Raw genomic sequence first — 13,072 nt, forward strand, 5'->3', positions numbered from 1 at the left:
TGTGACTTATAAGTTATTGAAAAGAGCAACAGAATTTCAGATAAATGTCAAAGACGTGTCTTTTGCTGCTCTGTACATTCATAATGTTTCTGCCACTAGTGGCATATTAATTTGGTTTAGGTGACAGGTACTTCCTGAAGCGAAATTTTCTCACTTTACCTGCACTGTGGATAGGTGATCCTTAGGCATGAATCATAAAGGGAACCATGAAGGATTAAGGAAAGAGGGGATACAAGAATATTCCAAAGAGTTTGTTCAAAAGAGAAGTTAATGAAGTACTAGCTCTGTAACATGAAAGGGTTTGAATAGTGCAGCACATGTTCCATAGGAACAGTATGTAAGTAGTGTATTTTTAATCAGCATAACAGAAGGGAAAGAAGATAAAATTGAATGTATGTAAACTTGCAGGGCTACAGAAGCTCAAGTGTGTCCATTCCTGCTAGGAACAAAACCATCCAAGCTTGCAGGCAGCTTGGAACAAGTGCAAATATGATGGCAGAAGAGCACTGTCTGCAGTTATTGTTTATATCCTAATAACTAGCATAACTATTCACCAGTGCAAGCAGAGCAAGTTAAAGGGCTTGGTCTGTTACTGCTGGGCAGCCTTATTTTTCACAGGCTGTGGTTGCTTGAATGCAGCTGCTCTCATGCAGCTATGTGGTTCCCCATGAGGTCAAAGGTGTAAAGATTGTGAATTTTGCTTTGACAGCATAACTTCTATTGCTGCAATACCTCCTAAGAGCTGGTGAAATGCCTATAAAAGTTATCAATACTGTTACATCCCCTGTATTACATTCTTAGACTTATTATCTGATGATCTTTAGATGCATCTTTTACCCCAGCATAAAGAGGTTTTATTTGTCTATATCTGGCTTTTACCTACCCTCAACTCTACAAGAAAAGTCATAGAATGGTTGGTGTTGGAAGGGACCTTTAGAGATCATCTAGTCCATAATACTCTATCCCATTTTGTAAGCATTCCATCGGTATTACTGGAGTCCCACTTTCCATGTGGCAAGGGGTAGAACAGTCAGTAGATGTAGAGCAAATAGAAAATTTAAAGAGTTGAAGCTATTTTTATAGAACAAGCACATCATCATTTTAAGATATGGACTGAAGGCGTTCATCTTCGTTACCTTACTTGGTCCCTGGGTGAAGTGACACTGGTGCTGTCTCACAAAGCCCCTATTTATTTTTTTGGTCAAGAGTAGATGAAGAATTTCTTGGCTATGGTTATAATTATTATTATTAATAGCAGCAGTAGTAGTAGTTGTAGTAGTAGTAGTATAAATGAGAAATAATTTCCAGAGGAAAACAGCTGTTGCAATTCAATGATCTTTGAAAAGTCATAAACTTCTTAGAAGCCTTTAAGATCACCACTAACCCTGCATACAATGAAGGTCATTCAAAAAAAAAAAAAATAAATCAGAGAACAAAAATCTGCTTTTTCCCCCCCTCCTCACAGCCACCAAGCAAAGTCCTTTCTAGCATCTTGGGAAAGAGCAATCTTCAGTTTGCAGGAATGAGCATAATGTTGAATATCTCCACCAGCAGCTTAAATCTAATGAATCCTGATACAAAACAGGTGAGTGTAACTTCTGTATTAACTTGTGAGGCTTTTGATGAACAGCCTGCTGCACAATTATTTGCTGTCTGCCAAATACTCAATTGCTCAAAGTTATTATTCCTCAATAATGTCATAAAATGAATGAACCCAAAATATAATCACAGTGGAAGTCAGTTTATTTCACTATTCAACACAACTTTAATAAATTATTTTCTTCTTGTCATGTTTCAGGCAGATTGGTTTTGCTCTTAAAAGACCTGTGATGTGAAATACCATTATCTGGTTGTGGGAGTTCTTATTGAATAAAATGACAAACTTTCAGAGTCATAAAAGGGGTGTGCTTGGAGCAACAACTAAAATACTGAATGTGCACCCCCAATTTTGTTGTTTTCTTCCCATTTAGATTATTTAAGGGCAAACTGTTACTAAGGTGCTGCCAAAAATACAGCCTCAGGGATTTTGCAGTGTGGTGAAAGGCCAGTCTTTTAGAGAGACAAGGCAGCCTTTTTAAAGTAGCTCATTTCTTCTTTACTGCACTGAAGATACAGACAGACTTTGGGGAATCACTGCAGTGGTTTGTGAATGATGTATGAGATGAGAAAAATCTTTTCTCAGGGTGTATATAAAAAGGAAGCAGACAGAGATGTGTAGTCAGTGCTGTGCTATTTGCTGTGAACCACATATTGCATTAGGGCATGCAACTTTCTGCCCAGATACAGAGAGAAAAAAAGTAAAATTCCTACTGTCCTTTGGGGCCTCGGGGTTAAAAATAAGAAAAAACATATATACAATTGTTTATTAAAAAGCTTGCTGTTTGTTACTATGTTTTTATACATATATCTTCATTTGTATGTTTATTTAGAAAGCATTACAATCCTCTGCAGTGAGCACTGAGACTGGGGGAGCAGGACCATGACTGGCTGCAGTAGCCTGCAGCCTTATTATGGAATATACAGAGCAGTGCTTTTCATAAGGACACTTACTCCCCATCAGAAGCATAAGAACTCAATGTTAATTAGCTCTACTAAGGAAGTGCCAAACCCTGAAAGTCAGCTTGCCTGTCAGCAGCCAATGGCAGGGCAGAAATGAAGTTAAAGTCTTTTGTTTCAAAGAGTCATCCTCTACATGTTTTCTCTGAATTGACAAAACTGTTCATCTTACTCTTATATCATTCTTTTTGAAGTAGACACCTCTGGGTGCTGCAGGCCTGGGAAATGTCTGGTTTCTCAGAGATCCCTAGTCTGGCTGCAGCCTCCCCTGTTTCTTGTTCATGCCAAGGATTTGATTTGCAGATAAGCATAGCCTAGCAGCTTTGCCCTTTGTGGCCCCACACAGGAGGATGGCTGCAAACTTCTGTAGTAGCGTCCTTTTCCCAGCAGATCTGGAAAGAAGAAAAGACAAGCCAGGGTTGTTGGCCCTTGTGGAAGAAGGAAAGCAACTGCATGCACCCCTGCGCAGCAGTTCTGTGAACATATTTACCAGGGATGAGTGGAGCATGACTTTGTTTTGCCTATTTCTTTAAAATGAAGGTTGGTGTAGATTAAAAGGTTTCTTAAATGTATGCTGACATTAGTGAATTGTTTTATTTCAAGCAATGCAAGGCATTAATAGTTTGTTGTATCTTTTTTCAGTATTTTGATATGGGTAGAGGTGAGGTGGGGAATACCCCTGCTTCAAACTAAATTAGCTGTGGAATTAAAAAGAACCCTGACCTAAACACCTTTCAACTTCCTTAAAAATTGGAAAAAAAATAGTTTAGTGACAATATGAAATAATTTTTCTTTTACATGCTGAAATAAATTATTAGGTTATTTGCAGAAGTCAAGATAGTGATAGTATGAAATTGCATAACAGAACTTCACTACTTCAGTTCTGTTGTTAGGATAATCTACATTCTATATGTATATATAGAATGTATATATGTACTATATATTCTATAAGGGAGAAAAGAAAAAGAAATCCTCACTGCTGAGTAGCAGAACACTAATTTACAAGTGCACACTTAAAAACTAACCACATCTTTGGAGGCTGTTGTGGGACAAGTAGGGCTATTGAAAATTAAGTGCTCTTTATATAAAAGAATCATTACAAATATTAGTCACCTCTTGCTGACTTAGTGAAGCAGCAAGACCCAGAGAAACTTCTATCACACTTTTTTCTTTCTGATTAAGGTAGTTGATAGTTCAGGTCTTTAAGAAGCAGATTAGGGGAAACAGCACAGATAATATTTTTCTAGCCCATTTTTTTTTCCAGAATGGTTTTTCTTATGTGGTTCCCTCTCCAAAGTGAAGAATCAAGATCCTAATTCCTATTGTCTGGTGCTCTGAGGCACTTAACAATGGCCCAGATGAATTCCTTGGCATGGCTTCTGTGACTCAAATATCAAGAGAAAATTTCTTTCAAATGACCTTTTCTTTCTTGGTTGTTACATGATTTCATTATTAAAAGATTTTGTAAGTTGATTCTCAGAATAGTAGACATGTTCTGCTTTTATTAGAGGTTCAGGACAAATTGTCTTTTCCCAGAGAAATATCATATTAGTTCAAATCGTACATAAGCAATTTGAATTTCAAATGCCCTGGAGTGTGCCTGTGAATTTGTCCACAATGCTACACTGCAGCTAGATTCAAAATTCTGTTTGCATATTGTAAACATGTTGATGTTTGAAGCATACAATGACACAATAGGTGTTGGATGCAATGTTAGGAATCTTACCTGCTGTAGGGGTTGGCATGGTTTCATTGATTTCACCAGAGCGGCTTCAGCAGAAAAATAGTTTGATGAATAGGACCTTTTGTTTCATTCATCATTATCTGTAATAAAGAAAGTAAGTTTTAGCAGATTAAAATTTCTCCAAAGACACTCTCTGACAGGTCTGTATGATTTACTAGAGATCTGAGTACATTTTAAAGAACACCAGAATACTCATTTATTCCTTAAGTTTGTTTATATTATCATGCTACTCTTTGAAATCCTTGTAGGTAATTTTGATCTTGATTTTGGATTTTCACCAGCATAAAGCAAAAACCAGAAATCAGAATTGCAAACTGTAAGGAACCCATCTGACTCACACTTATTCTTTCTGATCCATACAGATCATAGCAAATCACCATATGCAATCTATCTCCTTTGCATCTGGAGGTGACCCGGTAAGCATTTCTGTAAAGCCTTCTCCCACACAGATACTGCTTTACAAGGGCTGTGTGACAAAATTTAAGGCATATCTCACTGAAAGAAAAATACAACCACTACGGGTCCTGTTTCTTCTTTCATTAATTTTTCTTGATTGTTGCCATCAAGCTCACTTTGAATGTCTGACAGGCATTCATGGATCCTCCCCTGTGAATGACTGTAACAAAAAGTATTAAGGGACTGTAAGCATTCATACAGTAACTGATAAACAGGGCTTTGTTTTTCAGAGAAATGTACAATAGTTATATGGGCGTTGTATGGATTTTTATCCTATTATTTATCTTGCACTTTTTACAGTAATAGAATATGTTGCAGCTATATTTATAGTATTTATAGTTATGTATGCTTTTCTTTTTTTTTTTTTTCCTCCTCAACTGTAAGTCTGAATTGAGAAGACTGTGCTAAATTCTGCCTGCAGGTATATTTGCTACAGTCATGCAGCTTGAAGACAATCTTTCAGGAAAACCACAGATCTTTCTTTCCTGTTTTGCAAAGCTTTTAGATACACCTACAAATTTTTTTTTCATTTAGATCAAAGGGCATATTCCTAGTTATTTTTATAACCTGTTTATCGAAAGGTATATTAGTAAATGGACTTCAAAAGTATTTGCCACTCAGGAAGCAAGGGGAAATTTATAAATTAGTGAGAGTGCTCACCTCTTAGAGGTTTGAAAGCTTTTAAACTTAGATTAATTGAATAAACACCTTTTTCTCTACCATGTGATTATCTGTCCTATATCAGTCATGTACTACAAGTAAGGCAATTTCTAGCCTGCTTTATGAGATAATTCTCTCAGTTCAACTCTGTTAAGGTGAAGATGGTTGGTGCTTTCTCTGCTCATTATGTTTTTTTCAGAAAACATAAAGACAAATTCTAGTCTTAGTATAGCTTTGTTGAGCTCAGTACAATTGCAGAAAGGAAAAGGACGCAATATCACAATAATTTGGGGAATAAGAAATGGATCAACAGCAGCTTGAAAACACAACAGATTGCAATGCATGCTGTAAATGAACAATTCCTGAAGTGGGCAGAGGAGTGATTAGCACAGTTCCCTGCCTCCATAAGAAGATTCTTTGCTGCCCATCTGCCATCCCAAATGCTAGATCCTGGAAACACCATTTCACACTGCCCACTGATGAAATGATTTACCAGGAAAGAGGAGAGGAACAGCAGTAGAGTTCTGGATTTGGAGTAAACAAGCTCATCCAAATGTTTTAGAGAGATAAAATCTCACTACTGAGTCAGTGAGCTACCAGAGAAATAAAATTGCATGGTGCAAGGGAGTCTACAAGGTACAGTGAAACTATGAATCTGTGTTCCAAATAAGACCACTGCATGGATTAATTCCGGTGTTGGGAGGAAGAAAGTGCGTATGAGTATCTAATGTTTATCTACAAGCTATCTCTGGCCTAGTAAGAAACAATTTTAACTCAAAAGCAAAAAGCAGCTAGTTCCTTTGTCCTGGGTGCATGTAGAAGATGACAAAATGCAAGGATGTGATTTAGCTCACAGCTCATAGATTTATTTACTCATCAGAGAGTCATTTAGATATAACTTTCATCAGCCCTTAATGATTTCTACTTGGTAGTGGAATTCCATCACTGAACTGCATCTCCCAACCACAGCTGGCTTACAGACCATAAATTTATCTCCTTAGATAACTTTTAAACAGGTTGGAGAAAGGCCATAGTGACCTAGAAGCTAGATATGTGCCCATGTTTCTTCAGGAAGTGATTCCCTTATTTTGAAGTTATTTTAGGGTTTGGTTTATTAGGAGGTGAGACTACTCTCACTTCTTTATCACCTCAATATTTCTGCTCTGGATATCTGTCTCCCATTTGTCATAGCAGTTAGGTTTACAACCTTCCTCCCACTCTCTTACCCTTAATTATATTATTCAAAATATAACCCCTTGAGAAGTGTTCCACAGTCCCGGAGAAAGGTTTGAATATATACTTTTGCAATAGTCCCCTTTGCAATGAGTCAGTTTCTGGCTGTGTCAGAATATGGGAGCTTAAAAATCTCTATACCAAATTCTTTTACGTGCCATTTCAGAACCATTTTTATTTCACTACTAGGGCTGTGTTCTCAATCTGCTTTAGTTCTCTTCAGCCACTCCTATGATACTCTAAACAATTTTGCTCCACAGTAATTTCAGGTGGCTGTTCCCAGGCTGCCAGAGAAGACATATGTTTTTTGTAGATATCTGCTGAAATTTTGGAGTGGAGGATGTCAAAAAGTCTAATAAATCAGGTCTAATAAGGCAGGTCTCTCAGAGGTCCCTGAAGGCAGTAGTCTTTCAGTTTCAGCAATATCTCCAAATTTTAACACTACAATGCAATGTCTGTAGGTTTAAAATTATATCTCATTCATACTTGTTTTCAGTCCTTGAATGTCAAGGATCACTTTGCTGCATCAGCCAAGTCCTGTATAGTTTTTGGATGAGGGTCTTCTAACTTAGCCACAACTGAAACGTGCCCACCTTAGGTCCTTAATGGTTTGTCTTAGTCAGCTTGAATCTTAGAGCTTTAAATTAAATAAGGAGTAGGTGTTTTCAGACTGTCACACCCACACTGGCTATGAGATAGATCTATGATCTACTCAGGCATAAATGTATCCATTAGCTATGCCTGAAGTAGTAAATAAATTGATCTGTGGCCCATTTTCTAGTCTTTCTGGCCCTGAAATAAATAACACAGTGCAATTTGCACCCACACATTCACTTTCTTCCCTTGTAGTGGTCTCTTGGGATTGATGCCAAGCATGTGCTGGTCCCTCAGAGATTTTCAGAGCATGCTGTGAGAAACTAGTACAGTGAGACAAGGGCTCTGTGTTATTTGCTATTATAGACAGAGTTACCTTTGTTTTCCCCTTACTTGCTGATATGCATCCTTATTTCCACTGTGGTCACTGCCCAGACACTGTGCCACAGGATGTGTAAGAAATTGGAAACAAAATGGTAGGGCTATGCTTTTTTAACAGACCAGCCTCGCTGCTGCTGTGTCTGAGTGCCTTCCAAGGATGCATTAAGTGACATGGTTACACATCTGTCACCAGAACCCATGACTGTGCTTCATCATGTCCCTTGCTCTCTCCTCAGGAAGGAAATTGTGTAGACATTCAGTACAGTGATTTGTTTTGGGTGGCTGCTGGTGGTGTGTGCTTGCACTACAAAAAGCCACGCTAAAGAAGTCTATCTTTTAACTGAAGACTGATGTTTATTAGGACATTAGACCTTGGCATAATTGGCAGCGATCTTGGATCAGTCACCTGAAAAGGCTTTGGGTAGATTTACACAGCCAGCTGTGATGTATCCTGTATATCCCTTGGGTTTAGCATACCTGACTAGCCAGGAATGTCAGGAAATACCAGATCTAACCAGGGCTTCCTGATTACATCAAGGCAATATGGCATTTTTCAGATTTATCAGCAGGCCTAAGTGTTTCCCAGAAATCCAGGTGTTTCTGTTTCATCTGCATAATAATAGAAGTCTGCACCATTTGTGCACAGGAGCATTGGGGTGGCAGCTGAGGAAGAATAAGCTCCCACAAGAAGATATCTGTGTGCTCTTGCCAGAAAATTCACCAGGCATGTGGCAAAAGGCGTGGCAGGGAGCAGCCTAAGGGCTGGGGGAGGCTGTGCAGGGACACTGCTTGTCAGAGCCAAGCAGTGGCTGAGCACCTCTGTGCCATATGGCACTGCAGTCAGTAAAGTAAACACCTGCTTGTCACACATGAATAAATGCCATTGCTCAGTATTTCTGAAGAGCAGTGCTGTTACTCCCACTCTTTCTGCCACAGAACCAGATGATTATTCATGTTATGAACCAAAAATCTCTGGGTAGTTTGAAGATAAGGACTTGTCATTCTATTCCCTCCTAAATGAGGCCTGGGCCAAATCCTACTGAGTTTGTTTAACTGATAGAAGAGATTTTAAAATTCTGCTGGATTAGATCACATTCTGTAAAAAGAAAAGTGATGTCATGAGTACCAAAACCCATAAACTTTTATATGGGGCTTAAGTAATATGCATCTGTAAAGAAGAATATGTCATTTGTGGCTCTGCCCACCAGACTGTACATACTGTGGACTGATCTTTTGCTGTAATCAGTGCAAATATGTTTTTCATTCACTGTAGGTATCTTAATTTTTTGACAGGATACTTCAGACTATATTGCATATGTAGCTAAGGATCCTGTTAATCGTAGAGGTAAGTTATATCTATTTTAAGTTTGTTTTTCCTTTGAGGAACACTAGTTATTCATGATTTAGGTCAGATTCCACCCCCATGCCTCACCTCCCTCCTGAAAAACACAAATGTAGCATATATCCCAATCAAAGGATGGCCTTTGACAGAGCCATGGAAAGATTGCGTAGCAATAAGAAGCAGCAGTTTCTTTCTCTTGGAATAAACAGGTCTTCCCACTAGTTCATACCCAAATATCACTTTGATTCTCTTCATCTCTGAAATCAAACACTTGCCTTAGGTGGCTGTGTGAGCTTCTAGGCAACAGCCAAGAGTTCCCTACCCCCAGTCACTGTGCAAGAGCTAGGCAGTCTTCTGATTCAGTCGTCTGATGAGGCAGCTGTATCTGTTAGGTCTTCCCAGTACATGCCTAAGTCTTCCTGGCAGAATCAGATTCTTTATCGAATAACTAGCTTTGCAGCCAGCTTGCTGTAATTCTCTCTCTCAGTAGAGTTTTATTCAAGGTTATATTGCTTTAGTAGCAATCGGTCAGGGACAGGGACCTGCTTGTCAATTGTATTCACTAAGTCTTAATGCAACATACAAAGTATCTTGTAATGTACCAGAGAATCTATTTACAATTCATAGGTCATAGAGAGAGAAGAACAGATTCTCCCCCCCAAAAATGACATTAAGTACTTTCAACAGGATTTTAGGAGAGTTCACTTAACTCTAAAATGCCAATCCTGCAAACCCCCAGCTGCCCACTTTGCCACTGGCACAATAGACCCAGTAGCTTCCATATGTAGTAATGTTTAATGATACCTGAAGAATCTGCTGTGTCCATGTGCAGAGATGTCCAGACTTGAGGGTGTTACCTCGTAAGTAATACCTGCACTAAGCATACTAATATGCTGAACATAAGTGAAATACCTAGAAAACTTAAAGGGAATGGGAGGTATGGAATAGTCGCATTCTTTGCAATGCTTTTTCCATTATAACATCATGTGTCCCCTGTTGTAGAGGCTCCAGTGTCAGGCTGTGGAATGCATGGTGCAGAGCTGCTTTCCAGCCCACCTGCTTTAGCAGTGCACTTCTGCTAAACCCAAGACTGATTTAGTTGTTCTGAGAGACCTCAGTCAGCATAGGGACTAGCACTGTAGCCCAGATATTTGCTCTGTAGGGTTCAGAGGAGCCCTGTGCTCTGTCTTCTGTTGTGTTCCCTCTGCACTATGTTCTTGCTGTACTATGTTCCTTCTGTCTTACATCCTTATCTTCCTGTGGCTGTTCCTTGTTGAGTTAGGCTATCCTAGACTGAGAAGTCATCTGAGTACCTGATATTGTTGCCTTCCTTTGGTGTATTCAGGTCAAGTAATTTCTTTGTTTTCTTTATGCAATGATTGACTGATTGTAGCATTCCAACTGCAGTGCAAATCCTTCATTCTTCAGATAATTTCTGTACCTTCTTTCTTAATTTTCCTTTCAAAAAGCTATATGATACCTGCATAACAGGGACTGCCACTATAGCAGAGAATGCACCTTCTATTTTTCCTTCATTTTGTCCTCTTCAAAAGGTGGTTCCTTCTAAGCTCTTTTTGCTGCAGTGAAGCACTGTTACCTCATGCGAAATTCTTTCATGCTGTGATCTTTAAACCTTCAGCATTATGGCTTTCCCATGGGTGCTTCCCCCCACTCATCTGTATACATCAGTGATTTGCAGATCAGTGACTTTGTATGTCACGTGTATTAAAACACATTCTTTAAAAGGGTCTAATTTACCAAGGGACCTGAATTGCCATCTTTCACCAACACATGCCATTCTGTCATTCTTTGTGTTGTTTGCAAATTACTTTAAAAGGGAATTTGTCTTTACATCTGTATCTAGCAAAAATGTCACTGCTGCTGTTACTGATGCTACCCTACCACCAATGCTGTAGTATAGCTTGCATATTAGACTCATTTCTTCACAAGGATGGAAAAGCTGTCTTCGTGCTTTGCATTCTGGATCTAGCAAGCTCAAGGCTGTCTATTTTCTGCTGTAACATTCACAAGAAATCATCTCTGTGTGAGCCAAACCTTCTCATCCTTTTATAAGAAGCATATCTCCTACCTGCTGAAAGTCCATTCACGTATCCAAGGAAACAGGTTACTCATTATGTCACCTACTGAAACTACTTAATGACTCATGCTTCATTTCAGCTTCAGAAAGGTTTAGCAGTGAGCGATATTGCCTCCTTAAATTTGCACTCTAGTTATAGAGTGCAAACATTTTAGCTTTGTTTGGCCTAACTACTTTTGGTCCACGTTTTTAGAGATAAATGTTAACCTTCCATGGGGGCAGGTTGTTCAATGCCAATAGCAGTGTTGCAGAGGGCATAAAAAAAACCAAAAACAACACCTCAGGGATGTCTGCATCCATCTTTGGACACATGGAGGTCCTGTTTTTGTCTGCTGAATCCCCTTTCAATGTGTAACTAGGGGCATTTTCCCTGGACAAAGCAGTTCAGCTTGCTGGTTGGCACAGCAGATGCTCTAAGGTGAGAAGAGAACACCACTGTATCTGTTTGGCACTGTGACTGGTGCCCTCTCAGGCTGAATGAGGTGCTGTTGCTGCTGCTGCAGAGAAACATCAGATATTCCATACTAGCACATGTTCAGGTTTCTTTATTTTGACCCTTTATTTTGGCCTCTTCAGAAGTCTATCCAATATTTCAGCCTCTGAAAAGGGCATAAACCATAAACTAAAGTCATAATCCATAAACTGAGCCTATGTAGTCTCCCTGTATTACTTAAACTAAATGTCACGATCAACCCTTATTTGTAGTACACTGGCATCCAATACACTTGGTTCCAGTGATTTGGACACTGGGTGTGTACTAAAATATAGTTTTTCAGCTGAAGAGTTTATATTCAGGCTATTAAAACAATCAGGGGTGAGAAATCAGTAACTTTAACCCAGAACCCACTTTTCTGTGGCAGGACCTGGAAAAGAACTAATTTGAAATCCAGACTATAGCCAGTATACAATATGCTTGTCCAGCTCTGAGTGTGGAAAATTAACTCACCTGGGCTTCTCTGTATATCACTGAAATGCTGTTCATTGAGATCTTTAGCTTCCACCTCTTAGCACCCATCTGTGCTGCTGCAATGTTGAGTAAGCTCTTCACAAGTTCACCTTTTTGTGTTTTCACATATGATGAGACCTCCAAGCCATTCTCTGATTTAAAACCAGGAGAGATCTGTCTGCTTAGACAGCTGATAAAGGCTTCTCAGTCTTTATAGGAGGAGAACTTGTTTTGCTGCTCTCCCCCTTTATTGCCACACTGGGTGTAGAGAAATTGCACATGGGGAAGAGCTGGAGCTAATCAGGTTGTGGGCTCTGCACTCCTCAGCAGCCCCACAGTTTGCTGGGAGTGTCTCCATGCAAACAAGCAGGAAAAGGTACCAACCTCCATATTCCTGGAATAAGATCAGGGCTCATTATCTAGGAAGTATCTGTGGACACTGCTCCTCCCTCAGACTGTAACTGGGGAAAGAGAGAAGCTTGTGAACTTGGGGTGATTAGACATAACAGTAAAGTAATTAAACTGAGAAAAACAAACCTTTTGTTGTTATTACCATTTATTAATATTTTTGTAATTTCAATTTAAAGCTTAGAACTCTTACATAATATATTTCATTCAGGTAATAATAAGTGAAATTTTATGAGGTTTTTTCTGTTCATGAACTCGTTAAAATAGTGGCACAATTGGTGACCTTGTCTATAGCAGTTACACATCAGTCCAATTTTATATAACCTTTAAAAACTTGTGATTGCCTGAAACTCACTGTATCAGAACTGGGTTTTACTGAAATGAGCACATCACTAATAGAGCAACTAAGCTTGACATGTAGGTGTTTTGTCATAGGTCATTGCATCCCACCATGACATAAACAGTGATTTGCACGTGCCAATCTTTTTCATTTAGCTTGTCATATACTGGAATGCTGTGATGGCCTGGCCCAGGATGTCATCAGCACCATAGGGCAAGCATTCGAGCTTCGATTTAAGCAGTACATGCAATGCCCCTCTAAGACACCTACTTTATCTGATAGGTAAGTGCAATAGCTTTCAATTTACTTGATAA

At 39.1% G+C, this 13,072-nt stretch overlaps 1 protein-coding gene across 6 annotated transcripts in view; it reads left to right on the top strand.

Annotated features, from left to right (window-relative positions):
* SHC3 (SHC adaptor protein 3) overlaps positions 1-13,072 on the top strand; it is a 58,878-nt gene that overhangs the window by 31,150 nt on the left and 14,656 nt on the right. For 5 of the 6 annotated variants that reach the window (XM_077790362.1, XM_021530425.2, XM_021530427.2 and 2 more), the window contains 4 exons: positions 1,466-1,585; positions 4,663-4,716; positions 8,918-8,969; positions 12,914-13,040. In XM_077790362.1, coding sequence (XP_077646488.1) covers positions 1,466-1,585; positions 4,663-4,716; positions 8,918-8,969; positions 12,914-13,040 — 353 coding nt within the window. The remainder of the gene's footprint in view (positions 1-1,465; positions 1,586-4,662; positions 4,717-8,917; positions 8,970-12,913; positions 13,041-13,072) is intronic. The other variant, XM_021530424.3, reaches the window with a different exon arrangement.

Source organism: Lonchura striata, chromosome Z (genome assembly GCF_046129695.1).
Source record: "Lonchura striata isolate bLonStr1 chromosome Z, bLonStr1.mat, whole genome shotgun sequence".
NCBI lineage: Eukaryota > Metazoa > Chordata > Aves > Passeriformes > Estrildidae > Lonchura > Lonchura striata.